The sequence below is a fragment of the Dichomitus squalens genome (assembly GCF_000275845.1).
Source record: "Dichomitus squalens LYAD-421 SS1 unplaced genomic scaffold DICSQscaffold_8, whole genome shotgun sequence".
In the NCBI taxonomy this organism is placed as follows: Eukaryota; Fungi; Basidiomycota; class Agaricomycetes; order Polyporales; family Polyporaceae; genus Dichomitus; species Dichomitus squalens.
The window spans coordinates 187,764-215,639 of NW_006766890.1; the positions used below are offsets into that span (position 1 = coordinate 187,764).

At 57.4% G+C, this 27,876-nt stretch overlaps 14 protein-coding genes across 14 annotated transcripts; 7 read left to right on the forward strand and 7 right to left on the reverse strand.

Annotated features, from left to right (window-relative positions):
* Positions 1–117: 117 nt before the first annotated feature.
* DICSQDRAFT_103098 (phosphatases II) lies at positions 118–1,120 on the reverse strand (the record flags this gene model as incomplete). Its single annotated transcript, XM_007364102.1, has 5 exons — positions 118–453; positions 510–544; positions 604–657; positions 720–988; positions 1,068–1,120. 5 exons carry the CDS (start codon positions 1,118–1,120, stop codon positions 334–336), a joined length of 531 nt encoding a protein of 176 aa, XP_007364164.1. The 3' UTR covers positions 118–333.
* A 1,582-nt stretch (positions 1,121–2,702) lies between these two features.
* On the reverse strand, positions 2,703–3,762 carry DICSQDRAFT_145813 (uncharacterized protein; the record flags this gene model as incomplete). The annotated part of the gene is made up of 6 exons (XM_007364103.1): positions 2,703–2,753; positions 2,817–2,938; positions 3,003–3,156; positions 3,219–3,290; positions 3,352–3,657; positions 3,712–3,762. 6 exons carry the CDS (start codon positions 3,760–3,762, stop codon positions 2,703–2,705), a joined length of 756 nt encoding a protein of 251 aa, XP_007364165.1.
* An 899-nt stretch (positions 3,763–4,661) lies between these two features.
* DICSQDRAFT_179535 (uncharacterized protein) lies at positions 4,662–5,594 on the forward strand. The gene is made up of 2 exons (XM_007364104.1): positions 4,662–4,797; positions 4,880–5,594. Exons 1-2 carry the CDS (start codon positions 4,726–4,728, stop codon positions 5,477–5,479), a joined length of 672 nt encoding a protein of 223 aa, XP_007364166.1. The 5' UTR covers positions 4,662–4,725; the 3' UTR covers positions 5,480–5,594.
* Positions 5,595–5,846: 252 nt separating this feature from the next.
* On the reverse strand, positions 5,847–7,223 carry DICSQDRAFT_56545 (uncharacterized protein; the record flags this gene model as incomplete). Its single annotated transcript, XM_007364105.1, has 3 exons — positions 5,847–6,095; positions 6,519–6,972; positions 7,042–7,223. The coding sequence occupies 3 exons, from the start codon at positions 7,221–7,223 to the stop codon at positions 5,847–5,849; spliced, it is 885 nt and encodes a 294-aa protein (XP_007364167.1).
* A 530-nt stretch (positions 7,224–7,753) lies between these two features.
* Positions 7,754–9,193, forward strand: DICSQDRAFT_56446 (uncharacterized protein; the record flags this gene model as incomplete). The annotated part of the gene is made up of 4 exons (XM_007364106.1): positions 7,754–7,917; positions 8,006–8,198; positions 8,302–8,769; positions 8,825–9,193. 4 exons carry the CDS (start codon positions 7,754–7,756, stop codon positions 9,191–9,193), a joined length of 1,194 nt encoding a protein of 397 aa, XP_007364168.1.
* Positions 9,194–9,813: 620 nt separating this feature from the next.
* DICSQDRAFT_57172 (uncharacterized protein) lies at positions 9,814–10,284 on the forward strand (the record flags this gene model as incomplete). The annotated part of the gene is made up of 2 exons (XM_007364107.1): positions 9,814–9,978; positions 10,039–10,284. 2 exons carry the CDS (start codon positions 9,814–9,816, stop codon positions 10,282–10,284), a joined length of 411 nt encoding a protein of 136 aa, XP_007364169.1.
* A 665-nt stretch (positions 10,285–10,949) lies between these two features.
* DICSQDRAFT_56599 (nicotinate-nucleotide diphosphorylase) lies at positions 10,950–12,325 on the forward strand (the record flags this gene model as incomplete). Its single annotated transcript, XM_007364108.1, has 5 exons — positions 10,950–11,176; positions 11,350–11,490; positions 11,574–11,758; positions 11,914–12,174; positions 12,240–12,325. The coding sequence occupies 5 exons, from the start codon at positions 10,950–10,952 to the stop codon at positions 12,323–12,325; spliced, it is 900 nt and encodes a 299-aa protein (XP_007364170.1).
* Positions 12,326–12,424: 99 nt separating this feature from the next.
* On the reverse strand, positions 12,425–13,802 carry DICSQDRAFT_56355 (amidohydrolase 2; the record flags this gene model as incomplete). Its single annotated transcript, XM_007364109.1, has 4 exons — positions 12,425–12,931; positions 13,006–13,423; positions 13,488–13,552; positions 13,614–13,802. The coding sequence occupies 4 exons, from the start codon at positions 13,800–13,802 to the stop codon at positions 12,425–12,427; spliced, it is 1,179 nt and encodes a 392-aa protein (XP_007364171.1).
* A 254-nt stretch (positions 13,803–14,056) lies between these two features.
* Positions 14,057–16,145, forward strand: DICSQDRAFT_160677 (uncharacterized protein). Its single transcript, XM_007364110.1, has 7 exons — positions 14,057–14,434; positions 14,500–14,793; positions 14,857–15,303; positions 15,353–15,369; positions 15,422–15,620; positions 15,671–15,760; positions 15,814–16,145. The coding sequence occupies exons 1-7, from the start codon at positions 14,366–14,368 to the stop codon at positions 15,988–15,990; spliced, it is 1,293 nt and encodes a 430-aa protein (XP_007364172.1). The 5' UTR covers positions 14,057–14,365; the 3' UTR covers positions 15,991–16,145.
* Positions 16,146–16,420: 275 nt separating this feature from the next.
* On the forward strand, positions 16,421–17,819 carry DICSQDRAFT_168502 (uncharacterized protein; the record flags this gene model as incomplete). The annotated part of the gene is made up of 3 exons (XM_007364111.1): positions 16,421–16,860; positions 16,921–17,106; positions 17,186–17,819. 3 exons carry the CDS (start codon positions 16,421–16,423, stop codon positions 17,817–17,819), a joined length of 1,260 nt encoding a protein of 419 aa, XP_007364173.1.
* A 709-nt stretch (positions 17,820–18,528) lies between these two features.
* On the forward strand, positions 18,529–19,798 carry DICSQDRAFT_168503 (ClpP/crotonase; the record flags this gene model as incomplete). Its single annotated transcript, XM_007364112.1, has 7 exons — positions 18,529–18,741; positions 18,798–18,838; positions 18,925–19,154; positions 19,210–19,368; positions 19,439–19,519; positions 19,576–19,641; positions 19,689–19,798. 7 exons carry the CDS (start codon positions 18,529–18,531, stop codon positions 19,796–19,798), a joined length of 900 nt encoding a protein of 299 aa, XP_007364174.1.
* Positions 19,799–19,914: 116 nt separating this feature from the next.
* DICSQDRAFT_56312 (exocyst complex component Sec10) lies at positions 19,915–23,208 on the reverse strand (the record flags this gene model as incomplete). Its single annotated transcript, XM_007364113.1, has 13 exons — positions 19,915–20,410; positions 20,463–20,673; positions 20,732–20,967; positions 21,021–21,098; positions 21,152–21,447; positions 21,499–21,864; positions 21,914–22,088; positions 22,142–22,260; positions 22,311–22,409; positions 22,463–22,741; positions 22,800–22,963; positions 23,018–23,093; positions 23,152–23,208. The coding sequence occupies 13 exons, from the start codon at positions 23,206–23,208 to the stop codon at positions 19,915–19,917; spliced, it is 2,652 nt and encodes an 883-aa protein (XP_007364175.1).
* Positions 23,209–23,519: 311 nt separating this feature from the next.
* On the reverse strand, positions 23,520–25,004 carry DICSQDRAFT_83490 (ChaC-like protein). The gene is made up of 13 exons (XM_007364114.1): positions 24,846–25,004; positions 24,762–24,786; positions 24,637–24,707; positions 24,509–24,568; positions 24,421–24,451; positions 24,303–24,356; positions 24,231–24,244; positions 24,109–24,180; positions 24,050–24,055; positions 23,962–23,995; positions 23,827–23,897; positions 23,685–23,762; positions 23,520–23,624 (listed from the first exon to the last, which is right to left on the reverse strand). The coding sequence occupies exons 1-13, from the start codon at positions 24,900–24,902 to the stop codon at positions 23,562–23,564; spliced, it is 636 nt and encodes a 211-aa protein (XP_007364176.1). The 5' UTR covers positions 24,903–25,004; the 3' UTR covers positions 23,520–23,561.
* Positions 25,005–25,777: 773 nt separating this feature from the next.
* On the reverse strand, positions 25,778–27,750 carry DICSQDRAFT_28359 (cytoplasmic protein; the record flags this gene model as incomplete). Its single annotated transcript, XM_007364115.2, has 4 exons — positions 25,778–26,592; positions 26,649–27,328; positions 27,388–27,505; positions 27,561–27,750. Coding segments are annotated over 4 exons (1,803 nt in total), but the record flags the coding sequence as incomplete, so codon positions are not given.
* Positions 27,751–27,876: the final 126 nt, after the last annotated feature.

Genomic DNA, 27,876 nt, shown 5'->3' on the forward strand with positions numbered 1-27,876 from the left:
AAGTGCTCCAATATTCCTATGGGGCCTCTGAGAATGTGTCTTTGGCATCGCAGTAAGGAGGGGTGCAATTTTCCATCAAGATGGATCAGAGCACATGGGAAAGCAAGGAGACGATTACAGCAAGTTAAAGTACAGTTGATGCTAGACGGGAGACGGGAGACTTATGACGGCGGCTTGGTGATACTACAACAGAAGACGGAGAGCTAGCGGTAAAGGTAGAGGAGTGCATGGGGAGCAATCGGTGATCTATAGTGAAACGCGACATTCTGTCTGTCCGAGCCACTGGCCGGTAGTCCAAGTTCTCTAACGGATACGGACGCATCGAGGGACGCTTCAGCGCCGAGCTTGTCCTTGGGACTGCAGGTACCGGTCGATCTTCTGGCGCCACCTAACGTAGATGCCATCGTTGGGTGTAGGATTATACTGGCAAAGACCAAACAGGACGAGTTGTTCCTGTTGTATACATGTTAGAGGTGTGTCCTCTGAAACAATGAAGGCACTAGACGCACCTGGAAGCCAGGGATGATCCAAATTTGCTCGCGCGCTGGAAGGAGGGTTAGCCACAAGGCCTCCACGCAAGGAAGGGGAAAGAGCGTAAATTACCTCGGCGAACAATTTCCATAGCCTCGCTGGCTTCAACACGCCGAGAGTACATCACTGCATGACGGATGCGCAGTTAGTTAGTCTGCGAATGGCGAGGGAGGCAATGCAGAGCCTACAGTATGCGGCGACAACGGTGGCACTGCGCGAGAGGCCCTGCACACAGTGCACGAGCACTACCCCGCCCGAGTTGATACCGTCGTGGATGAACCGGCACGCGCTCGGGAGGTGGATGAGCAAGTCGGCATAGTCAACGTCTTCGACGCGGATGCGGAGATGGCGGATGCCAGACGCAGGATTGTCCGCAGGGATAGGTTCTGATCCGACAGAGACGATGTGTGTTATGCGTCTGTCCGCCAGCGTTCTAGGGGAGATGGCGGCGTCAATCCTAGAGATCCCGAAGGAGATAAAAAGATGTTTCCATTAGAGAGAAGCTGTCAGCCCGAGCAGTGCATCGAAGAACTTACGTGCCCAGATAGAGCTTGCCTTCGATGACGGCGTTGATATTTTTCCAAACCATTGTTGGGTTTTACCTTTTGCGTTGGGCAGCTGCTGCCGACGGTGAATTGCCGTGGTTGACTGGGCAGCAGACCATCGGAGGCTGCTGGGTTTTGTATGCCGCCTCCGGCGGTCATCGCTCGCATCCCGCCGGGTGCATACCCTGGAGTCGCTCGCGGTGAACGAGCAGGCCGGATACACTGGCTTCGCGTCATTGCAGTATGTGAAAGCGAGGCGGTGAGATGCACAGCCAAATGAGCAAGTCGGCCACCGGCGGTTCTCGCAGGTTGCCGATAGACGCCCACGTGCGCGACCGAAACTAGCGCCCCCACGTGTAGCCTCGCATTCGAAGGCCTGAGACGTCATTGTTTTGCCATTCACCCAGCATCCTCACCCTCCGCAAGCTACTCATCCTCTGAAGCTGTAGCGTGCTGTGCCAACATGCCGCATCGTAGGCTACTCGTCGCCGGTCATACATTGACACTTTCTCGCACAACATCGAGCAATTCGCTCTTGCCCGCCACGTTGACTCGCTGGCGATACAGGCTCCATGCGCTTCGCCGGCGACATGCCCTAGTAACCCCACTAGTTCGGGTGCCAGAAATGATCGGAACGGCTGTCAGCTCGAGTCTGAGAAGAAGGCCATATTGAATCTTCACGCCCTCCGATTGTGGGACACATTCTGTCTTCATCGCTTTCTGTCAGATGGCTGCCAGTCTTCTTAGTTCAAAGATATCTCAGATCCATAGATCTCCCCGCAAACACTAGTATGGGGAGACAGCTCAGTGCAATCTCCGTGTATCTAGATGCTTGTTTCGTCTCGTGTAACGTTACGACCCTTCTCGAGTAATCTGGCTGAGCTCCTGAGACTGGTACCTTGTTGCACGCGATTACTTGGCCGCGGACCTTCGGAACACCGGGGATATGTCGTACGGTTTTCAGACATTGTCGCGTACATGCACAATCTAGTTTGTCTTGGAGCTATAGCTTTTGGAATTCGTTGCGGTACCGAGACGTTGCGGGCTTGCCTCATGTTGTGCTGTATCTCTCCACTGCCGAGTCAGAGCATGGACGCGTTCTCCCCACATCGCGGAAGGCGTATTCTGCCGTCCTCAATCCCTCCTGTCTTTGCTAAATCAGGGCATCGCATTCAGGTGGATAGTGCATGAAGCGAGCCCTCGAGGTCATAGTGGGGAAGAGGCTGTATCGGAAGGCGATGAATTCTCGAACGTACTTACCATATCGGGCAACCGCGCTACCGAACCTTCCGGGTGGCTTTGCGCCGGGTTACAGCTACTACGCTGCTTAACATGACGCAAATCGTTCCTACGCACGTCTGCCGTAAAGGCCGATCAAGATACAATGGTACTGATCGCCTACACTTCGAAGATGCTGATGATAAATATATGGTGGTATTATGCATGACACACGCTACAGCCACGGATTATACTAAATGTGCTACAGTGAATGTTCTTCTTCCGGCAATGCATCGTATCGTCAACTTAGACCTAACTATGTCAGATCCCACGCTGCACTAACGGCTCGCATGCATGATTCTCCCCCGAGCATTATGACGAAGCCGTGATCGGTATACATTACGGAAGTTAATCGCCGATGTAGTGACGAGAGAACAGGTCATTTTGTATCCAGAGCACCTTCCATCAGAAATTAGCAAAACACACGAACTCGTCGCGCAAGCAGTCGTCGAGATTCCCTACCTTGTTGATAGCCACGACGGCCTCAACCTTCTCGGTAGCAGAGCAGACACTTTCCGGTATCTGCAGGATGGCCGAATGCAATATCGACTGAATCCAGCCGAGCATGAGAGCGATGTCTCGATCTGACGCATCGCTAATGGTCAGACTCCACCCCACAATCCAGTCAAAGAAGCGTGCGGGACTTACAGGGAACATTGAGGGGGGCGATGCCCATCGTCCGCTGGTGCTTGAACGGCGAAGCACCCGTATGCATAATGCCAACCTTGTCCATGTACGCCCACGTTTTACCGTTGCTGTAGTCGGCCGTTAGGACGCGCCGCGCCCACGCCTTCATGAACACCTGCCACAGGGGTCAGCTCTGTCTCCGAGTATGGCGGGGTGTCAACGCCGCGAAGCACTCGCCTTCCGGAACACAATCTGCGCGCTGTCCAACGTCAACTCCTCCAGCGTCTGGGGCAAGGGCCCGTCAAAGCCCTGTCACACGCCGGTTCAGCGGAACGTTTCGCAGCCAGCGCTGGAAGGGATGCGCGCGCACCTGGTTACGGGTCATGAAAACCTTCTTCGTGATGTCGAACTCAAATAGCTTGGCATACATGCCATCAACCATGGAGGGGATGACATCGTGCACGGAGGGCGCTATCTTGCTTATAAGATCGGCGTCTCGCGAGGTGAAGCCGAGGAAGTCCGTGAGATATGCGATGCGGTCCTCAAGCGACGTCTTGATGAGGAGAGGGTCAACTTCCTGCGTGAACACGGGGCATTGTCGGTTCGTATCATAGTCCGTGTGTGTTGACGAGGATTGCAGGGGGGTTTGGGAATTCTCGGTCTCCGTAAGAGAATCCTCGCCAGAAGAACGGCGAGTGCTGGATTGGAAATCGCCCGCGAATGGACAGACAAGGGGCTCGGGCGATGTATCAAAGTTTAGAGCTGCGAACTGTTTTTCCATGATGGTGTATGGAAGCCGTAATCAGATAGTGATGAGCGAGAACTGAGGTACAAGTTCAGGAGCAGACGCTTCAAGCCAAGTTCTCGGCCAGAGGAGAGGGGTTGTTGGTTGCCTCCCATCTTCTTCGTGGGGTCTTTATGAGAGGCGTTCAGCGCGGGCATCGCTCGGAGAATACAGGGTCAGTCTATCCGGGAAGCGGGCAACCCGCAGGGGAGGCAGTCGAGATTCAGGAATCCGTCAGCGCATCGGTCGACCTAGACAGTTACCATTGCGCGCGAGAACGGTCCAGGCGCGTCGGTTGGTGCCAAACCGGGACATCTGTCAAACCACGTGGCGTTAAAATCACCTTGAGAGGAGCAAACGCTCTGTCTCTGCCCTGTGTGTGTTGCCACTGTTCCAAGAGCGGGACGTCGCAACTTGGAGCTGCCCAAGCGGCATCATGTAGGGTCGGGCTTGCTCCGGAAAAGATAATATCCATGGTCTTTTCGCGTGCAACAGGGGGTCCTACTCCCTGCTGCCGTTTCTTGAAGCCGCCACCTCAGGGCCAAACAGGCGTCCTTCCCATTCGACGTCATGTCAAGCCCACACACGTACTACAGGAAAACGATATGGATGCTACAATCAATTGTCATAACGATAGTTAACTGACCATAGCTCCATCTGGGACCCGATAACGCACCTGAGATGCGTGAATGTGGCACACAGGGAAGTGATTGATACACAATGAGCATGCAGACGCGAGGGAAGCAGGCAAAGACACTGCCCACCTCGCGCGAAGGGCATGTCGGGGCACGAGCGTGTTCATTGTGTGTATTCCCAGCTCACGTGCCGCGAGACGCGCGCGCCCCGAAACGAACTTGCCAGGTTGAGCAACCTTTACCAGACTCGTCAGTGTGTCTCTACCTCGACGATCCGCCGCCGCGTGGCCTTTGGAGGCTGTCTATAAAAGGAGGGCATTCCACCATGAGTGCTCCTTCACGAGCGCATTCCCATCACCCAGAGATGCTAGGAGTTGGACCCGTCGAATGGGACTCGGTGCGTGTTCCTTTCCTCGCTCGGCGCGCTCTACGTACTCGATCATTCCCGTCCTGACCTCGATCGCGCACGCACGCTATAGGAGACCGAGCGAGCCCACCGTCGCTACCAGCGCAAGGCCTCGACCATCCATGGCTGGGTTGTCAAGATGCGTGGGACGCTCTTCGGCAGCGAGTCCACCCGCCGCGCCGGCATCCGCGAGATGCGCGAGGCCGCCGCGATTCGCAGATACAAGAAAGAGCATCCTGAGCAGTTCCGCGGCCGCGCCAAGGGCGGCAGCGTCTTCTGGATCTTCCCCAGACGGAGCACTCGCTCACGCTCGCACAGACGTCACGACCACCGCGATGACCGACACCATCGCTCACATAGTCGCCGCGACGACAGACACCGCGACCGCCGCGACCATCGCGAGAGGCCGAATGCTTACTATGGCGAGCGTGATCATGGTCCGTGCTTGCACTTCCACCACCGTGTCAAGCCCCACCATCACGGCCACGGTACATACCTAGCCGGCATCCTGACTGGAAACCACCATCTACGGGAGAAGGGGAGGGAGTTGAAGGAACGCGCTGCCAAAGAGCGTAGGAGGGAACGGCGCAGGAGAAAGCGACAGCGGAGAGACGAAGCCTTGGCTCTCAAATATGATGCTGTTGCGGGCAAGAACCGTTGGTGGCATAGGTGACCGGCTGGGCATGAGACGATGAAACAACAACTCTGTGACGACGATATGCGCTAAGTTATGACATGGTGTTGTTTGTATGCTCAGATGTTGTTGTACGATACCCTTCGCTATGTGGACGAATGTTATAGTGTTTTTTTTTCACGTTGTGCGTATCACGCGGATATCAAAGACTTGGAAAAAAAACTGCGATGAAGAGCGTGCGACTAGGGCTACATGGGGCAAGACGATATCCAACATAGTATACGACGATCGCAACATCAAAGCAAAATCTAGCAAAGCATCCATGGGAGCGTATCTATCCAAGACGGACGTTTCGATCCCTTCGTGCCGAAAGATCGTCTAACACGGATATAGCAGGTGCCCAAAGCTAGGAATCGTCCTCCTCGCCATCGTCTGCATCCACATCGATCACCTCCTTGTGTGCAACCGCGTCCGTCATCGCATGTTTCCTCTTTTTCTTCCTCTTCTTCCGTTTCTTCTTCGACGCCCCGGCCTCTTCATCCCCGACGTCGGGCGGAGGCCCACTGAGGTTCAGCAACGGGTGCCCAAACGGATCCAGCTGTTGCGGAGACGGCTGTGGGACTGGCTTGGGGGGCTGGGGTCGGGTTGGGGAAGTCTGCAAGCTCGCAAGCGGAGTAGCTGCGAGCGAACCATCACCAGACACGGCTTCTGCAGGTTCTCGCCATCAGCCGCGTATACGATAGACGGTGGAATGCGGGAAATCCATGACCGAACAAGGGGCCAAGGCAGACTCACTAAGGAACGACTTCGCCTTGGCCAACGCAGATGCAAGAAAAGAAGAGGGCGGGGCATCCGGGGGCGGAGTATCCTTAATTACGATGACTTCTCGCTTCTCACCTGTCGGTATTGCAGGACCTCGTGGTGATGCGGGTGCAGTCGTGTCCTTAGATTGCGAAGGGGTGTGTGAAGGGCCCGCACTGGCCTTTGGAGACGTATCAGGTTCTCCGCCTGCTGTGCTTGCGCTCTTGTCCTTCTTTCTCTTTTTGCGTTTTGCTGACTTCGAGAGAGCCGCGGCCACAACGCCGGTGGGTTCGGGAATCTCCTCGATGTCGGAGTACTTGTTCGCGTGCTCTGCGGGATTCGCCTTCGGCGGGGACACGGCTGTCTTAGTAGGCGGAGACGTAGCTAGAGGAACGGGCGTCGCAGGCTCTACGGTCCTGGGTTTGGATGGAAGACTGGCTGTCTTTGAGGGCGAAGTCGTGGATTGGGCAGCAAGCTGGTCTGCCTTGCCTTTCTTTTTCTCCTTCTGCTTGGGCGCAAAGGGGTCGATACGCGCCTTTTTAGTGATTGCCCGGGCTCTACTCTCCTCTTCGTCATCCGAGATGACCATCGCGCTTGGACCAGGAGTCGAAGACGCTTCCTCATCCTCCCTGGCCCGTTTCTTCCCATTCGTGACCAGCTTGTTCCGGAGTTTGGCGGTCTCGCGACTCCGTATATCTGAAGATCCTGGCACGGGGGCGCCGACGCCTAACCTGCGATGTCGCCAAATCAGAGGTCGGGCGACCACTGGTTGAGTTCACGTCAGATGCAAATGTACGAACCGGGGAGGTCTACGCATGTACTCCTCTAGCTCCTTCTCTTCATCGACTCGTGATGTAGATGTTGGCAGTTTTGCGTTGGAGTTCTTCATCCATCCCGAGACGAGATCATTCACGAACGCCATAGACATGTCTATTTGGGCCTGGGCAGTCTCCAAGTCCATATCCTCGTCGTCGCCGTCCATCCTTGCACTTCCTGTGGAGGCCCGCCACCCGGAAACGGTTACGGTCTCGTCTTTGAGTAGGATTTAGGTGTTGCAAAGCCAAGGACCAGGGTTTGACAGCAAGAAGGGAAGTGCTAATGATGAGCAAGTCATGAGGTGCAGAGCAGAGATGTGCTTGACCCCAGGACCCCGAAAGTCGGCAGCGGTGACTTCTTCTAATGGCTCAGGCTTTCTCTCTATTTCAGTTTCCAGAGTTCTGGCTCTAGTGAATTCTACAATGCCTGAAGTTATGACATGCAATCGGTAGGGAAACCCTAGACTCTCTCACGCTTGACCCCCGGTGTCATCAGTCCCTCGCCCATCTCTGGTGCAGAGAGCCATGTACATGTAAGCGCCCATTACCTTCTGCTCGCGCGTTCATCGTTGTGTCTTCGCGCCGCACTCTGTCCGCACCGGCCACCACCTCACCGAGCCTGAGTTCTTCGCCGTTTCCTGCCCATCTAACTCTCCACGACACGACACCCTGCATAGCAGCTGTCATTGCGCACGCCATGTCGCTCCCCATCGGTGCCATGAAACGCAAGGCGGACGACCTGGAGGACTCCTCAGATGAAGAGGAGCCCATGCTGGGGCGCCAGGTGCTCCCGGTCGCGAACCTCCCGGACACCTTCGATGGCGTGCCCATGGATGGATTCCAGTATCTGTTCACTGTGCGGTGCGTACTCTCCACATGTCGCGGCCGTTCGGGAGGACCGCGATGGTGCGCGGACGGGTTTGCTAACGCTATATTCTGCGCGGTACAGCCGGGACGCGCGGCTGCTCCCTCACGTCACGCGTGTCGCAAATCCGTACGAACTGCCGGACGCCCCAACGCCCGACGCGGCGGCGACACCGGGCACAGGTACAGGGTCGGGCGGCGAGCCGAGCAAGGGGGACGTGCTGCCCTCCGAGGAATGGCGCGAGACGTTCCTGCGGCGGTTCAAGAACTTCCGTAAGGTGCGTAGTCCATCTCAGGTTTGTGCCCCACGATCCGCCTGCTCTCGCCGTTCCCCCGCATGTCTGTGCACGGAGCACTGATCCCGCTCGTCGGTGCCTGCAGAATTCCGTCCAACCCACTATCCACATTCACATCCCTGATTCTAGCGCGAAGCTCATGCCGGACAAGAAGGAGCGCGACCTGTGGTGGGCGTTCCTCGCGGGGCGGCCGGAGAGTGAGTGGAACCCTCCCAAAAAGCCAAGGCAGCCAAAACCATCGCGGTGGCAGCAGCGCAATCAGAAGAGACAGCCAATGAGCTTGCAGGAGGCGCAGGAAGATACGCCTCTTCCATATGACATGGGCGAAACCTGTCTGGCCGACCCAATGCCGGAAGTCTTAGTTCCATCGACAACGACTCTCCCATCGTCCGTGGGGATGACTGGTCAAGTAGGTATCGACGAGCCTCTTCAGCATCCCTCTGCAACGTCAGATCCTGCGATCAAAACGAGTGCCAGTGTCGAGGATGGGGAGATACCCCTCATTTGCACACCTCGCGAGCCAACACCCGTCCTGCTGCAACATATAGACCACGTACGCCACTTCTCGCATTCCGTGCCTCCTTGATAGGTCTCTGATACGTTGGCAGCGATATGCCATGCATCTCCTGATGTACTTCGGCCATTGGATCCATACGCGCATCGAGGAAGGACACCTGCCTTATACCGACATCACTGAAGCTCATGCGCGGTGGATCTTTGCCCTCCTGTCTCGCGTGGACGACTGGATATCAGGCGATGAAACGAGCCTCCTCCGAAATCTTGCGCGAGGATGTCTGGAGCTCATGGTCGAACGACGTAAGCGTCCGGTGGCGGAGGAGTCGCCCGAGGAGCCGCCAGCGATCGATGAGAGGTCATTTTGGTTGATTGTTACAGTGATCATTGGTATATGGGGCCAAACTGATTTATGGACGGACGCGGAGAGCATGCTGTCCAAGGTAGAAGCAGGGATTGTCTAATCCATGTCGTGGTCGGTAGGTCGAGCACTGCGGGCGGACCGCGCTGTGTCTGCTTCAACGTTGCTCCCATCCCGTTATCGGGCTCTCGAACCTCGCGGACACGGTCGCCGCTGTCGAAATTTGACAGAAGGATCTCGCGACCGGTCATTTTAGGCCGAAGCAAGTTGTTACTCGCCAACAGGCGTTCAATGCTTGTGTACCTATTAGGCGTCGATTGTCCTTGCTCTCTGTACATACTGCTGACTTGCATGCGAAAAGACGGGACAAGGTAACGTCCACGAACTTAGCGACCAGCCGCGGGACCGCACCGAGGGTTGTGGAGTGCGAGGAAGGGCTGTTTTGGTTGCCCTGGTGGCTGTGTGCATTTTGACGGAGCGGGCTGGACTGACGGCCGGATAAGGAGTGGCGGCGCTGGCGGCCGCGGCCGGGGTGCATGCCTGTGCATGCCCGGATGCCAGGTTCTGGCTTCACTTCGACTTCGACGTCTTCCCGTCACGATCGCATATCTACCCGTCGCCGCACTTCTGTCGCGCATCCCCCACGTTCTTTTGAACAACCGTCGCTCTTTAGTTCCCCCAAGCCTCCTGCACGCACTCTCCGACCCGCCCCCAATCCCAGACATGCGTTCCGCCCTCACCCTCCTCGCTTTCGCCGCCTCTGCTCTGGCGTACACCGTCACCGAGCCTGACGCGAGCACCGGTTGGACCACCAGCGGCCCCAACGTCGTCGCCTGGCAGTCGGTTTCCACCGATCCGGCCAACTTCACCATCGTTCTCGACAACCAGGTATGTTCTCTGCGTTCTGCGGGTAAAAGCCTGCGGCATGTCTCACCCTTCAATCTGTAGGTCCAGCAGCCGCCCACTACCCAGGTGCTCGATGCTCTCGTTGTTGGGTCCGAAGGCAAGATCACCGTGAACCCTCCCAGCGGCGGCTGGAAGGCGGGCAAGGGCTTCCGCGTGAACCTCGTCGCGGACACCGAGCACCTCACCACCATCTTGGCCCAGTCTCCCCAGTTTGACATCGTCGCATCCACATCGAGCACGTTCTCGACCGCGGTGACCGCAACCTCGGGCTCCTCCAGCACTTTGTGAGTGAATCTCGAGCTAGAATTTTGCCAGAGTGACGGTCGTTTACGTGACGTTCGCACGCAGGGTTGTTCCGCCGTCGACGACCACTGACGCGTCCGGGTCGGACGCGCTGAACCCCACTACGTCCGACACCTCTACCTCGCCCACCAAGAGCAACGCCGCCTCATCGATCAACCCCATGGGGGCCGGCCTTACTGGTGCTCTTGCCATCCTCGGCGCCATCCTGGCTTGAAAAGGCCGCACACTCTCGGCCCGCGTACTACAAGGCGTGGACGTGGTTCAGTCGTTTTGTTTTGGTGCTTGTCGCGAGTTTACTCTCTGGCTATTCGTGTTGGGACTGCAATATACATGTGACCGGACACTGTCTCGTAGATCTAGAGGGGCAGGCCTGTTGATCTGACTCCTCGTTTCTTGGCCGGGTTCTCGATTGACATCGAACGCCCCTTAGCCTAGGACACACTCTATGAATCTAACTCGATGCGTTGAGCTTCGCCTCTGTCCCCAAAAGTCAAGGTGAAGGTCCTCTTGAGTATTCGCATCTTCCAGAGCGTAGAAGTTAAAGTTCTCGGCTCATGCAATCATTGAGCCCGGAGCATCGGGCCGGCATTCTCACAAAGCAAAGACGTCTCCCCCGATCTCGGTCTGGGAGGCTTCGACACTCGACGACCATGTCCACCTCGCAGGATGAGCTCGATCACTACGAACACCTGCTTCCGCCAAGCTGGAAGACACAGATCACGACATGGTTGCAGGAAGACACCCCATCGTTCGACTACGGAGGCTTCGTAGTCGGAGAAGCCCATCGTGAGGCCTTCCTTCTCGGGAAAGGCAAACAGACTGCCGTCCTCGCGGGCGCGCCCTTTTTCACCGAGGTGTTTGCACAACTAGGCTGCGAGTGAGTACCCCGCTCTACATGCTATCCGCCCACGACCTGCGCCCGTGGTCTCCGCCCACTGCAATGTCGCTGCTGGTCTCAGCCATTGCATCATGTACCATCTGACATACCGGAGCCCGGACAGATGGACAGACTGAAACTGACTAACTGGCGCGCGCGCTGTGAATTCACAGGGTGGAATGGCACATGAAGGAGGGCGAGACGTTCGAGCCGGTGAAGCACGTCGCGACCGTCAGGGGCAAGGCGCGGCACCTCCTGCTGGGCGAGCGCGTCGCGCTCAACATGCTCGCGCGCTGCTCCGGCATCGCTACCCAGTGCGTACCTCTCTCTATTCATGCAGCATCCCCCAGGCATTTCACGATCACGGGGAGCTCACATATCTCGGGCGGGCGCGCAGATCGAAGAAGATCAAGGACCTCGCGCGGGGCGTCGGGTACAAGGGCGTCATCGCGGGCACGCGCAAGACGACGCCCGGGTTCAGGCTCGTGGAGAAGTACGGGATGCTCGTGGGCGGGATCGACCCGCACAGGCACGACCTGTCGAGCATGATCATGCTGAAGGACAACCACATCTGGTCGTCTGGTGCGCTTGCGCGTTCGTCCCTGGCCGTTCGCGTGTCGTGCTCATCGTGCTGCTTCCCTCGCTCCCCGTCACGCTGCGCGCTGCTTTGCTGGTGCGAATCCGTCCTGCGACGCCCCGCCCGATGATTCTCGCGACGCTGCACGCGGCACGGCCAGGCTCGATCACGAACGCCATCAAGCAGGCGCGCAAGGTCGGCGGGTTCAGCCTGCTCCTCGAGGTCGAGGTCGGCTCCGAGGCAGAGGCGGACGAGGCGATCGACGCGGGCGCGGACATCGTCATGCTCGACAACATCGAGGGCGCGGAGCTCGTCGGCGTCGCGCGGCGGCTGCGGGAGAAGTGGGCCGGGAAGCGCAAATTTTTGTTCGAGAGCAGCGGGAACATCACGGAGGCCAACCTGCACGAGCGCGCGATCAATGGTGCGTACGGCTCACTCTGCACCCTCGAGCTAAACTGGGGGCACGCTGACGGCTGCTGGCTGTAGAGATCGACATCTTTAGCACGAGCGCCGTGCACCAGTCCGTGCAGCACATCGACTTCAGCTTGAAGATCCAGAAGCCCAAGAACTAAGTTTACTGCGAGGTTGTGAGGATGCGAAGCAGGTGTAACAGACGTCTGTAGATCACCCCGATATGCATTGTGTAGCTGTACTAAGCACATAGAGACCCTTCATGATCCCAAGTTGAAGAGTGCGATCGCGTTGCCGCCCCTTACAGCATCCTTGTCCGCTTCGTCCCATCCGTACACTCCGTCGATCGCCTCAAGGTTCTCGACCACGCTCTTCCACTTCTCGCTCTCGCCAAGCGGGGGGAAGAACGGGTGGTCCGTCCCGAACAGCATCCTCTGCGCCCCCAGCCTCTTCTGCGCCGTGCCATCGGTCCCCTTCGCGCTGGATGCTGCGGCAGAGGCCCCCGCGGACGCGTACTTGTCCGCGCGCCCGATGGCATCGCTGACGAAGCCGAGCTCCTCCGCGCCGTACGCGACGGCGTCGAAGTACAGCTTGCCGAGGTAGTAGCGCGCGTCGTGCTGCAGGCGGGCGGCGACGAGCGGGTCGTGTGCGACGCAGGACGCGAGGCGGGACGACAGCTGGGGCAGCGCGCCGCCCGAGTGGGCGAGGAGGACGCGCAGGCCGGGGTAGCGGTCGAAGACGCCGGCGAGGACGAGCCGCGTGGTCGCCTGCGGCATGCCCGGTGAACGGGTGAGCGGGTGAGTGGGGGCGCTGTTCACGGAATGAGGCGCGGAGGGCGTACGATCGTGGTCTCGAACGGGAAGCCGAGCGCGAGGGGCAGGACGTGCCCGTTCTCCTTGTCGCCCCAGGCGTGCTTGTCGACGCCGTAGTGCGGGTGGAGGAAGACGACGAGGCGGGCGGCCTCGAGCGCGGCCCACACGGGCTCGAGGGCTGCGTCGTCGAGGCCGTTGCCGAGCCCGCGCGTGCCCATGATGACGCCCTTGAGGTGCGGGAGCGCGGCGATCTGCTCGACGGTCGACACGAGCGCGGCGGTCGACGCGCCTGGGACGAGGGGCAGCAGCCCGAAGCCGTAGAGGCGCTTGAGGGTGTCGGAGAGGGAGGGCCCGGCGGAGCAGTACGTCTCGAGATCGGTGTTGAGCTCGGTCGCGAGCGTGTGCGCGGTGCTGGCCGGAAGGAAGTCTAGCCAGGGATTCGCGGAACTGCGGGGGAGGGAGTCAGACGGGCCCGTGCTTCGCGAAGGGCGTGTGCTGCAGCCGGACTCACCTTACAACGGAGACGTCGATCGCGTGTCGGTCCATGAACTTGAGCTTCTCATCGCGCTCCCAGTACTATGCCGTCGAAAGACTTAGTCGGTGGGGGCGATCACGGTGTGGTGCGGGAGGCTCTCACCTGTGCGCCGATGGGGCGTCCGGTGCTGGGCTCGTCGTCGAGGATGAGGAGGCGTTCCTCTGGCTTGCCGGACTCGGGGGAGGGGCGGGTGAAGATGCGCGGGACGGAGGAGCGAGTGCGGAGGAAGGCGGCGTATCGCGGGAGGTAGACGTGGGTGTGGACGTCGACGAGCAGCCTCTGCGCGGACATGGCGTAGTTGCAAGTAGCGTTTCCTGAGTGTCTGTGCTGCAGCTGCGGGATGCGCGATGGTAGACGTAGGACAGAGCTCCAGGAAGGAGATAACGCGACGCGATAGGCACCTGCGAACGTTGTCGCGGCCACGTGAGCTGCACGATCGGCGGCGTCTGGCGTCTGGCGTCTGGCGTCTCTGGCCTCGCTCGGAATGTCAGGCTTGTCCCAGCTTCTCACCCTCTGTCTCCCATCGGATAGCTGATCCCTTCTTAATGCATACTGATATTATCGCAACAGTCTTCTCTATGACCACCGGTGTGAACGCCAGCAGAGGCACCACGACTTCAAAGGGATGAGAAAGACAAAGCGACTAGCCCAATTAATGCATCGCCCGCTTGCCTACTTGGGTCAAGAAGCCCACCACCACGGGCTGCAGAACTGTCCATGCCGGTCCATGCACGATATTCCTTGCGGCCAATGCCACCTCCATTGTCAATCACCACTGGCACCCTCAGCCACGCCACCCGTTTTGGTGTCCTACCCTTCCGATCGTTCCTCGTCTAACCTTGCCAGCCATTATCATGACTCTTGCTGAGCCACTGCCCACCCCGCCTGCCACCATGGCCGATCTATGGAGCTTACAGACAGAGGTGCGCTCCTCCATTTCATATGATTCGCCTCCCGCCATCGACGCTTTCGTGCTTGTGGTCGACAGCTCTCCTCGCTCATGGCGGCCGTTCGCCGCATTCAAGACAGCGCACGCCAGGCTACTCAAGCTGCCGACGACAAAGTCAGGAAATTGCAGTCCAAGGTAGAGGAGCTCGAGGCAGATAATCTCGCTCGCGAGTTGGAGATCCGGCGGTTGGACCTCGAGAAGACGGAGCTGCAGCGCGAGCTGGAAGCGAGAAGACCAGACCTCGCCGCCGCCATAGCCTCCAGAGACGCCGCAGTGAAGAGGCTCGACCATTCTCTCAAGGTCATCGAGGACCTCGTGCATGACCGCGAACAGGTTCGCGCCCATCGCCCCGTACTAGTGTCCACAGTGCGGTGGCTAACGATCTGCCCTATTCAGGCCAACGTTCGGACCGGCGCAAATACCAACAATGCAAACCGCGACAGGTCCAAGGCGAACGGACAGCCAACCACCGTATCGGCCCCCGTGCCGATGCATCCTAAGCGCGGTACTCCCGTCGAGTCCGACGAGGAATCCACTGTTCGGCCGCAACGCTCAGCTTCGAGCATGGCAATCAGAACAACACGAACTTCACCTACTAGCAAGCCGGAGTCAACCAAGATGAAGCGGTCGCCCTCTTCAGCAGCTGCGTCCCAGCAACCTGCGGTGGACAACTCGGGAGTGCGTGCCCTAGAAGCATCCAAGGGACAGCCCGACCCGGGACCTCGAAAGAAGCAGGTACCATGGTACCTCGAGTTCTCCAAGCGTCCCGCTACCTCGGAGGTTTGGCACGGCCCTATCCCGTACGACGACCTAGCTGTGCATCTAGTGCTCGATCAGTCTATTGTGGGTCCCCTCTTGCTCCCCCTGTCGAAAATACTGACCTTCAGCTCAGGAAGACGACCTTCAACAGTACGTGATGTATCTTTGATCCACCTGCTGGGCTCGAACGCGCTACACACAGCATGGAACTCATGACTGGCTACGATACCCGTATGCACGCCGTCGACACCAACCTCGTCTTCATATACCGACCGGTCATCCTGGAGGGATTGACGGGGACGTACCTGATCGGCTGGGGCGACGGGGACATGGTCTGCAACGTCAAGGCGTGGGCGAAGACCGCAGGCGACTGCCACCTGTTCTTTTACCCTGCCGTCGAAGTGAGTATTCCTCGTTCCCACATCCGGAGTCACACGGCCGAAGTAATCAGCTCGAGCAGAACGCCGGCTGGTACTACGTGGGGCTGCACTCGCTCTCATACGCGTCGGTGGACCCCGTCTGGCACAAGCTCAGCAAAGACGTGAGCGCATCTGTTGTTGATTCGATTCGGACCAGATCGACGGTCTGCTACAGGATAAGCGGCGGCTCCTCGTCGAGCTGCAAGACAGGAACGATGGGATGGACGTGGGGCAGTTCAAGCGGGACGTCAAGGAGGGGAGGCTGCAGCAGTGCTGCGTCCAGATCGAGAGCAGGGGGACGAAGGCCGAGTCGTACGAGTTCTTGCGGCAGAACGGGCTGCTCGAGGGGTAGTCTTGTGCGCTGCACAAAACGCTCGGGACGGGCGAAGTCGATTGTATTCTGCGGAGTGTCTTGGTTGGGTACATACCGGTGTGGTTTTCACGGGCGAGCGAACTTTCGTATTCTTGTTTGATTGCGTCCGACATCAATCAATTACGTGCTTCTGGGAAGCTTGGAAGAGTGCGAACGAGTGCAGATGTTTCTGTGGTACATATGGCAACGGGGACTAGTCACCGCAACCGCGGGCCTGGCCCTGAGGCGGCAGAAGTCGGACGGAGGGGGCCGAACGCCGCGCGCTAGTCCAAGTCCTGCTTTGGGAATGGCATCGACGCCGTCCGCCCACACTTGCTTTCTGTCCTCATCCTTCTCGCTGCTCTCCGGCTCGCGCTCCTCGCTGCGGTCGTGACGCCCCCTCCCCCGCCCTCCAACACCAACTGACAAGATGCGTTGCTGCTCGGCGTCCGCAGCACGCGTCCTGACGCTCTTTTGCATCGCGCTCTTTTCATCCCAGTCGCTCCTTCTCGTGAACGCGGAGCCGTCGGCGGACGGTCTTGGCCTCCCTGTACTTGACGGTGGAGGCTCTTCGACCCCAACCTCTGCAGCGCCGACGACCACGTCGACTTCTGTCGTCCCTACAACCTCATCAAGCTCGTCTGAGGTGACCACGGCCTCGCCCACGAGCACGACGTCGTCGAGCACCCACTCCTTGTCCACCTCGTCTTCCGTGCACAGCAAGTCCTCCTCGACAGCTCCTCTCCCTGCCACTTCGTCGACATCGTCGTCTTCTAGCTCTTCGTCGTCGGTCTCCTCTTCCTCTTCCTCCTCTTCGACCAGCGTTTCGTCTTCGTCTTCATCCGCCTCGTCTACTACCTCGGCCTCATCGTGAGTGACATTGTTTGTATGGACGCGAACACAGGCTGAGTCCCGACCGCGCGCATGTAGGTCCTCTTCTTCCTCGTCTACCAGCGTTTCCTCGGTTAGCCATACGAGCACCGTCACGTTTGTTGCGGCCGCTACGACCCATGCGCTTCCGACCGACACCTCCCCAACGTCCTTCACCTGGTCGACGTCGGCCTCGCCGACCGCCACAGATGCTGCATTGAGCGGCACATCAGCATCTTCGAAAGGGTGAGCAACTATCAATCCATCACGTCCACTTCCCGGAGATCCGTGCGAGAGTTCCCTTGTTCATCTTTCATCCCTGCAGCTTCTTCGATAACAAGGGTGCCGTCGCGGGCACGTTCTCCGTCGTAGGTGTAGTCGTTGTTGGTGGGATCATAGCGGCCATCATATACGCGAAGCGTCGCGCGGCACGCCTCCAGGACGAGGAGGACATGACCTACTTCGAGAAGTATGAGGCCCCGAATAACAGCAGCATGGCGAGCTTCAACGACGGTGCCCACGGCTCCGAGCCGGAGATGAGCTACGCGGGCCATGGCGGCGCGCGGGAAATGGACGTGAACACCGAGCCGCTTGCCACCCACGCGGCCGTCGACGCCTACCCCGACCGCGCGACGCACTTCGGCCTGCCGACCATGGAGGAGTACGCCCAGCCCTCGGACATGGGCCTGAGCTTCGGCAACGCTGGAGTAGACTATCCCCCGGGCATGGCGCCCAACGCCGGGGTGGAATACCCTCCTGGAATGGCGTACAACCCGACGCAATATGGAGGCTACGAGGGCGGATACGGCTACGCTGCGACTCAGCACCAGCAGCCGTACTACGACCCGTCGAACCTCGCGCCGGTGCCTGCCACCCACCCGTACGCCAACCCGAGCAACTCGCCGCGGATGACTGCCGCGCCGCCTGTGCAGCAGCAGTACTACGGCGAGGCTGCTTGAACGGTACCATATTGATGCGTAGCAAATATGGGTGTACGTTCGGTGAGTTCGGCGGCCGTGTGGATCCGCAAGGGCGTGATGGAAGCTGACGTCGACTTTTCGCAGATATACCCCTCTCGCTGCTTCCGATCACGAACGATCAATTATCTATCAGACGAGCGCGTTCTGTTTCACGCCTTATACCTTCGGCCTTCGCACGCTTGTCTGTAATCCACTGTACCACGGCCCCCGCTTTCTTGGTAGCGTCCTTCTTGTGCTTCAGGGCGGCCGTCCTGTTGAGCCGTCTTCTACCTCCTTCTCGCGCATCCCCCTCCCACTAAACTTCGATCTCCATGGCGTTCAATCTCACTAAATCTTGTTTTGGGCGCAGTACGGGCTCCGCATTGCATTTGTGTGTCTGTATTACTTACTCGTAGCGTGCACCACCTTTTTGAACGTACCTGTACGGTGTACACTGATAACTAGTTCCATGTACCCTGTCGTCTATGTCCTCGTGCAGAGTCATTGCAATGAACAGCTTACCGGTGCGACTGCCCCTCGCGCTCTAGTGTGTGTCCGATAACGGATTGAACGCGGATATAAGGTCCGTGGTCGCTTCGCTCCCCCCGCGTCACGAGTTCCCCTCGTCCGGGGAGGCGGGGCGCATATATGTAGTCGCGTTGTGGAGCGGGCTGAGACGTCCGCTGCACTTCTCTGCTCAGTATTCACGATGATCCTCGTTGCTTCTCGTGTCTCTGGTCTCAGTGCCCTGCGGAGCGCAAGATGCGCGCACGCCGGACGACGGTTCCTCCAGACGACCCTCCCCGCAGGCGCGAACTCGGCCGAGGCGTACCTTGAACCCAACCATGACCGTCCTGGAATCGTCTCTTTACTGCTCAACCGTCCGAAGTCCAAGAACGCGATCTCCCTGAGGCTGCTCAAGGTCTGCTAACTCTTTCTGAGAGAGTGGCCGTGTCTGGCTAACACGACGGAGCGCAGGAGTTGCAGGAGTGCCTGGACACGGTGCAGTTCGACAAGAGGTGCGTCCGCCTTCCCTCCTTGCACGTCTTTACCCAGACTCACGCGCGTCCCTCCCCCCCCCGCATATGCCCCCTCTCTGATACAGCGCACGCGTGCTCATCGTGCGCTCGTCTACCATCGGCTCGTTCTGCGCGGGCGCGGACCTCATCGAGCGCGCGACCATGTCCAAGGCGCAAGTCGACAAGTTCCTCATCGACCTCCGCCGCGCCCTCGGCACGCTCGAGAACCTGCCCGTGCCGACCGTCGCGGCGATCGACGGCCCCGCGCTCGGGGGCGGGCTCGAGATGGCGCTGGCGTGCGACTTACGCGTCGCCGGTGAGTGCCTGTCCGTGCGTGGTCGAGCAGGGTGCTGAGGGAAGTGAGGGGTAAGGCCACGCTGTCACGAAGATAGGGTTGCCGGAGACGAAGCTGGGCATCATCCCCGGGGCGGGCGGGACACAGCGGCTTACGCGTCTCCTGGGGACGGCGAAGGCGAAGGACCTCATCTTCACCGCGAGGGTCTTGACTGCTCAGCAGGCGCATGAGCTAGGTACGCGTCGCGTTCACCTCATCTACTCATCCTCCTTCCGTGCAACTGAGCATATATACATTTGGCTCAGGCGTGGTGGACTACATCTCTTCTCCTGAAACTACAGGATATGACAGGGCATTGCAACTAGCTGGAGAGATTAGCTCGAGCGGTATGCGCGTTCGCTCCTACTCTTATATCATGCCGTCTCATGGGATCTCTGTGTAGCTCCGTTGGCTCTCCGCGCGGCGAAGCAGGCGATTTCCCGTGTTCCGGATCTTGGTTTCGAGTCTGGTATGTCTTTCCACAAACAGTATTGGCGGTCACTCACTTAGCATCAGGTCTCGACTTCGAGCGTGCATCATACGAGCCTCTGCTTCACTCGAAGGACCGCACAGAAGCTCTGCAAGCGTTCAAGGAGAAGCGGGTACCGGTGTTCAAGGGCGAGTAAGGTCCATCCGCATAGGGTATCCTACTATTACATCTATATACAATGACTTGTTGAATACAGCACAACGGGAATGTATAAGTTAGGTTCCAAAGCACTGGTCCACCAAAAGGCGTGTTTTAGGACGTCCCGCTATTGCTAAACCTCGACGACCGTGCATTGGCGAATGACGAAGTAATATTGCCCGTGAACTGGCTGATGCCTGTCATGGGCATGCTGGGTATGGCGATTTGCTCCCTAAGCGGTTCGAGATCCTTCATAATCATGCTCAGCCTGCCCATACCGAACCGGTCCCGCATCACCTTGCCGTCCGCCGGACCGTCGGTGGGATCGTTGAAGCCCTTCTCCGCCTGACCCCAGTCTGCGCGCTGCGCTAGGTAAGGCCGGAGGAGGTTAGCGTCGATACGTCCGAGGTAGCCTTCAGTTATGTATGACTTCAGGATGTCAGGTTTGACGAGGAACACGTTGCCCAGCTGGCGGATGAACTCAAAGCGTTCATGTAAGGAGGGGATGGAGAAGCTATCAATGACGTCCTGGTACGACTTCAGATCCTTCGCGAGCATGAGACCACCTGTTGCGCTGACGGGGAACTTCTTGAGGTGGTCGAGGAGTAGACTGGAGATTGCCATCAGTCAAGATATGAGGTCACTGAGGACATGTTACGAACCCATGGAAGGCTACGCCAACCTCTGTGAGGAAGACCTCGAGGTTCTTGCCACTGAGGTTAGCCTTGGCTGCATCCCGCACCTTCTCGAGCATATCGCAGCAGGCCAAGCAAGGCTCGGTGTTGACACGAGCAAATGAGATATCGTCGTTCTTCGGCTTGAAGTCGGTCCGCTTCTGCTTGGCCAATTGTGTTGAGAGCCAGTTCACGATGGCTGTGGTGGGACGGTCAGCGTTGTCGCGTGGATTACTAGTTCCAAGAGAATAACATACCGTCCGTAAGCTTCTGGGTGACTGCATTCGCACCACCCTCAATCCTGCTGACGGCCTGATTGTTGAAGATGACCATCTCCCGGCGTGTGGTGACGGAGCTGCTGGCGAGTGGGAGTAATGCCATAGTCACGTAGCGTTGCCACAGGTGGCAAATCAGGTCCACTTCACGGAGCACCGTCAGCGGCTGCAAGCTAGGTTCCACTTTCGAGTCGGCCGTCTCAAGGCGGGCTAGTACCCTGTATCAAGCGGGTTAACGGCGATATGGGAGGAAAGGACATAGAACACTCACGTCTCGACCGCAACCTCGATATATGAGCTGCCAATGGCCGCAGCGAGCACCCGCAACAGGGCGAATGTATGCTTTGGGCTGCGACAAGCAGTAAGCGTCATAATACTGTGGATCGAGAAACGGTTGCTCACACGTCATTCGTGGGACTCAGCTCCACACAGCGACCAATGGCTTCAGCATGCCACTTCAACATCTTCTCCGCAACATCGACGCTTAGTAGACCATCCTCCTCCCGAATGGGGTCCTCCGTGGAGTCCCTCTGGGTCTTGTCGGTGGAAGCACTAAGACCACCAATGCGCATAAGGGCCGCCGCGGCTTGAGCTGATGTTGTGGACGTCCCCGAGGGAGACGTCGTAGCAGCTGCAGCGCTTAGCTGGTCCACCATGCGACCAAACACGGATGATTTGCCCTTGGTATCTACTCTCTCCTGCGATCGAGTTAGGGGGTTCCTGGAGTTCAGGAGAAAGACTCGGCGTACGTGGTAGCGAGTGAATCTGGCGAGGTACCCAGTATACAACTCACTCAAACTTCGGCTCTCTTTCTCGAGGTACCGCTGACCCTCCGTGTACGGGACGAAAAGCTCCTCCATAGCCGTCTCGAGCATCGTGCTGATTGTCGCAGCAGTTGCAGTGTTCGAAGCGTTAGTCGCAGGCATCCCCTTGATTGTCCGTTGGAATTCGCTTGCGTCAACTGGAGACTTAGGGATAACGGACGGGAGTTCATACGCCTTCATATCCTCGACAAGGACGGAAGTGGACTGGTGCACGAGCTGCAATATTCGAAGGAATGCCAATTCAGGCATCCGATCTGTCCGCACGATGAGTTGCTCCAAATGTTGTTGTACCTAACCGCGATTGAGCCAAACGAAGTTGTAGATACATGTAGAGACATACCGATTGAGCAAAAACTCGCTGAAGGAAGACTTGCATGACGTATGCAGGGTTCGGGAACACTGCTTGAACGATCTGAGCTTCCTGCCCAACGGTAGTGCGGATCTCTTGGAATAATTCTTGCAGGCCACGCTCAGACGTTGGCGGTGGAGCGTCTGGATCAGCTATTGCGACCCATCTACGCGACCTCGATAAGCAATGTATTGAATACGACGAACTTGCCTCACGCACAGCTGAGAGTCAATGTTGGGATCCGCTCGCACCCGGTTGATGAAGAAGTCGTGCTGATTGACATATACTTGTACGCACGACGTTCCGCCATTGAAATCAAGCAACGTTTGTGCACAATGCTATGGATCTTATAAGTCCGAATTCGATGAATGACATGGGAAGCGCATACATGCATCATCTTAGGATCCCCCCTCCTATATGCGCGGTCGAATAGGTGCAGTATGTCCTTCTCAAATTTCTCGCAGTAGCGGTCAATATTCTCGCGGGTCTGTAGCGATCATCAGTCGGGGACAGACAGGCAGAGCCATGGTATGGATGCACCTTCTCGGAATGGGGCAAATCGACCTCCTTCGCGACGGTAGCAAGCCGCCGAAGGAGAACCGCAACCTTCCGCCTCCCATCCTTCCCCTCCTTCTTCATGGCATCCAGCCGTGAAGTGTCATCCTTCGCAAACTGGTTGTAGAAGTCTATGAGGTCGTACGCCGCTTGTGCGCGCTGTCGTTGCTGATGCACTGACTCCATTTGTTCTCCTATACGGATGGCCGTCCGTCCGACCTCGTTCATCTTCGTCTCCATTCCAGAGAAGGATTGGCCGACTGCCTTGCATTGGAAAGGGTTTACATCGCGTGTTGGGAAAGAGAGGAAGGAAGGAGCACACCTCGAATCCTCGGTTGAGCTCCGCCATCTTCTTCGAATAGTCTCGCTCTGCGATCCGCACGCTCTTCTCCATCTGCTCTGTCTTCGCCTGCACATCCTTCCGGACCGCAATAAGCTTATCTACAGCAGCTTCAAATGTCCGGATGAAAGGCTTGGGATCAAACGCTGTTCGGCCAATAGGTTATTCGCAGGCATATATGCACGTCGCGAGGCACGTACGCCCGGGGTCCGCTTTGGACTGCGCGATGAGCTTCTCGGATATGCCACCCACAAATTCTTTCACGTCAAATTTCCCCTGAGTTATAAAAGCGTGAATTGGCAACGTCCCCTAGCCTGATGTCTGTAGCAGATACCTCGAAGGCTTCCAGACGCAGATGGTCCTGTACGGACGGCTCTAATGCCGGTAGCATTGTCGGTGCCGCAGTCGTCCCCCGAAGAAGCGTTTCAAGCTTGTGGACAAGGCACAATAGGCAGACCTCAGTTGTGTGTACAATGACGAGCCGAGAGAGAGTTGAGATGCTCCAGAAACAAGACGTGCGAGTGCGAGGCAACGCGCATAAGTATGACCACGATGACCGCGAGTGCACTGTTTAATACCTCAATCAACAGCAGCTAGATCTAAGCGCCCATCAATCCTGTGGCTGAGACGACAATGTCTTCGATATTGGCATTCAATGTCTCGACGCCGCATGCTAGTGTTTTTGTCTATCATGTCTACAGCACGACTAGCATATGAAATACTCAAATAAGTGGCCTATAAAGCCTACAAGTCAACAGCACTAGTACTTCCCCCTCTTGCTTTCTGATCCAATTCGCGGCATCTCGTCTAGAGTTAGCCAAACCTTGAGCCCTCAGACACTTAGGGTATTTCGTCAATCGAACTTACCTCTAAGGCGAACAGGTGAGAGTCATGCGACTCGGGCGCCAGATGTCTAACCGACTCGGCCAATTTATAAAGGTATTCCTATTGACGATGTCCACACTAAGCATTCTATCGCAGACTGGGCACTTGCACATAGGAACCGCACCTTATTGGGTCCTGAGGGACCTACAGAGTGCCATATGCGTTCGGAGAGCTTGTCGATCGGCTCTGAACCCACTGTAAGTTTCTTATTAGCCAACTGCACTTCCGAGTATCCAAGATGCGTCATGATCATACTCACGGAATGAAGGGTTGTCTGGCCGGCCAACATAGCACTGGCGAGCTTAATCTGAGCGATGTGAGCATGCTGTAGAGGAAGGGACACATACGAGTGCCTGCATGATGGGTGTGAGCGATATTTAGCGTGATGCCACAAAGAGAAACTAGCCTTAGGGAGAATGACTTGTTCGTGGCCGTCTACGATTCCATAAATGTCAACCTCTTCTAAGGTGTAGCCGTCCTTGTGCTCAATCAGCTCACAACAGCCCCTTGCAATGGCTACAGGCCAACCTTCTCCCGATAGTCTGAAGGGCGGTTGTTCAGTGTCCTTGCAATTAGTTTGGATCCGATCCATTGACGTACCTAAATAATCTCTCACTTCAGCCTCGTACGCCGGATCTATGGTATATGCGATACCTAGCATACTCCTCAGTATCATATACTTATGCTTTGTCACAACCCTGAGAGCTGGTGAACAAACCCCAAACCACGTCGTCGTCCGGAAATGCATCCTGCAGACGTGACCGGATGAACCACAAGTAATGCACGAAGCCGCGAATCGAACGTACGGAGCCAGAGAATTTGTCCCAATCTTCCTTGTGGATCAGAGTCACGACTCTGCCGGGGTTCTGCGAATGAGAAATGGTGTCCGCCGATCAGATCCACGTGCAGACGAGTGCAGGGCAGTTACGCGGACCTCCGGTGTTCCTCGATGATCATGCGACTTCTGTGCGAAGCGGCGTACATATCCCTTCAGATAACCCGGGCCTGTATGTATCCGCATCAAATATAACGATCATAATGAACAATCATGAAGCCTACTTTCTTTGATGACGTGCGGAGGAGGCTAGCTCATCGTGCATGAGAACAGCATACAAGGGCGAACGCTTGATAGTCCGTATTCACCTTGAAAATGAGGGACCCGTAACCAAAGACGATATAGAGTGGCCGTTCGCTAGACATCTATCCCAAAATCCTATGAAGGCCCAATACAGAGTGAACCCGCCAGCCTATAAAGCGTAGTACGAGTACAAGAGATCGCACGTCGATCGAAGGTACAACGTCCGAGGCTCCACGCAGGCACGCAACAAAAATCCAGTTACTTATATGTAAAGAGCTCATAATAGCAGGCGCCTTTGCCCTCTTCTGACGCGAAGTGGCGACATCGTGAAACCACATAAGCTTTGTACGTCACTCTGATCGGATTAACACCGACCCGTCATGAAAAACCGAGTCAAACATTCTTCAATATTGACTCACCCGCACACTCTCACACACTTCCATTGATCCATCATGGATGCGACTACGACTGCGGACAACATACTATTTTCATTAAGCTAAACATCGTCGAGGAGAGGTACGTAGGTTGTCGTAACTGATAGTATGATAGCTGCGACTACAACAGGCGGTGCAGAAGCCGATCCCTCAACGCCCTACACAAATATACACGGGCGATGGCAGAAGGAGAATAGCTCGATGGCAAAGGCTACATGGCGGACAAGATAGGAGTGGAGGCGGCGGAGGCGTGTGCGGAGTAATATGTAGTACAGGCGCGACGCTGGTATCGCCCGAGCATAATGATGCCGTAGATAAACCTCTCCCCTCGAGGCAGGGAGAGGGAAAGTGGGGTTTCCGGAGAATAATTGGTGTTGCTTCCCCACATGCAGTTCCAGACGAGAGGGTCAAGAGTGCGCATTAAGGTATCGGGTTCACCTGGATGTATAGAAATAGCGTGGCTGTGCAAGTACGATGCGGATTGCAATAGATACGATGAGTCAATGCAGATGCAGACGACGTGGGAGCCGACACCGACGAGACACAAGCTGACCGCAGAGGGTTTATGCCGAGCTGTGGAAGTTCATCGTTCCTTGCGTCGGGCTTTTGAGCCAGCCCTTGAAGGCGACCACGAGGAGCGTCCAACAGAAGGCGAGGCAGGTGATTGCAACGCCGACGTTCAGGAACATCATGACATCGTCATGGCCCTGGCGCATGGCGGCGATCGTGACTTCTTCCGTCGAGAACATGAACTCGAGGCCTCCGCAAGCGAGCAGGAACGACGCGAGCGCTTCCGTGGGAGGGCGCGAGGGCAAGATGGAGCGAGGGGGTCCAAGCCAGAGGAAGAAGTACGTCAGGCAGCGCAGGACGGCGAACCCGCAGAGCAAGTAACCCCAGAGCATGTGAATCTGGACCTGGAAGATGTATGTCTGGAAATGTGCGCTCATGGCGGCACCGGTGATACCGATACACAGGGCAGGGAAGGGGTTGAAGCTCGCGATGTACTGCGGGGGCTCCGCAACGGCCTCTTGCGAACGACGCTCGGCGGGTATGGCGGCGGTCGCACCGGCTGCCAGCCAACGCCGGATGCGCTTGGACTCTATGCCCATGCCCACCAGACCAGCGAACCAGAACATGACAGCGATGGAGATGTGCTGCATCTGCTTGGTCGTGTATGGGTCGCCTTTGTGGGCCCCGAAGCGCTCCATCCAGGTGTTGGTAATTCCATAGAGGAAGACGACGAGCGATTCCACAAACTCTGCGGTAGGATACCGCCCATGGTGTTTGGGCGCACGGTTCCATGCCCAACCAATGTCGGAGAAAGCACCAAGGAAGCGTGCGAAAGTCACTAAGCCGTAGCACCAGAAAATGCCGCCCTCTAGTGTGCACACAATGAGTACGATGGAGCTACTGCGAGCGGAAGTCGACACTTACTGATAAGGTGTGCCAGGCACCCGTTGCCCCAATTGCCGCGGCATCCTCCAGTGTAGATGACGATGCCAGTGATGACCTGCATGAATCCTGCGAAGACAAGTGCACGCTCCGCAACGGCGAATGCGGCACGCCCAACGAAGCGCAGCACGGCCCGCTTGTCCTTGCCCTGCCAGGGATAGACATGACCTGTTTCGTCCAAAGAGTCGTTAGAACGCCGCGGCGAGTGGGGACCGAAAAGGGTACGCTCGGAACCGGCCGACCGCGGGTAGGAAGGACGGCGAGCATGGCGATGCACACTCTCGGCCCATTGTGCCGTCGGTTCATGGCTGTCGAAAGAGGTCTGAATAGGCTCGACTATCCTGGCCCTTCGAACGTGGAGGGGCTCCGCGTCCGTGGACTCCTCGTCGACATCCTTGGCCTTCAACTCCGCTTCCTGCAGCTCTTCGGGATCGTCGGCAACAAGGTTGGTGTACTCCGCATCCGCGCCCGAAAGTTCCTGGTCACGATCGAGGACGACGACATTCCAGAAGGCCTTGATGGCAAACCGATCCTCGCCGCGCACGATCGAGCGGACATAAGTCACAAGACGGACGACGAGCGAGAGGAGGTCGAGGGCGGACAGGGAGACGGCGCAAAAGAGGAAGAAGTATCCCTGAGAACCGTGTTTGCTCCCTTCGTACCTGCCATGACATCACCGTCAGTCGATCCCGACAAATTAAGGATGCCGAATAGTACGGACAGGTCTGGCGTCAACTTGCGGTACAGTGCACTCGACGACAATCCCACCGCGACGAGGCCGTAGAATACTATGACAGTCACGCCGTGCCATGCGTGCTTGACGGACCGAAGGGCGATACCTTGCGAGGGCAGATTACGACGAGCACGCGCAAGAAAATAGTCGGTCGTACACACCAATTGGTAGAGCGCCAAAGAAAGCTAACGACATGGATAACGCATGCAATCCCATCAACCCCGGGTACCGCTCCCCGTCTTGTGGGGGCTCCATGATATCATGCCAATAATATGAAGGTGGCGTCGTCCCGTGGGTCATGTATACCTCCGTCTCATTGAGTTGAACAACGGGCGCCGCGTGGTGGCTATGTCCGCCGTGTCCGTGGTCGCCATCCCGCGAAACAAGTAGGCGCTCCGCCTGCTCGGATAGAGGGGATACATGGCCAAGTGATCGTGTATCCGAAGGACTTGAAGGCAGAGCGGTGGCGGCTGCGAG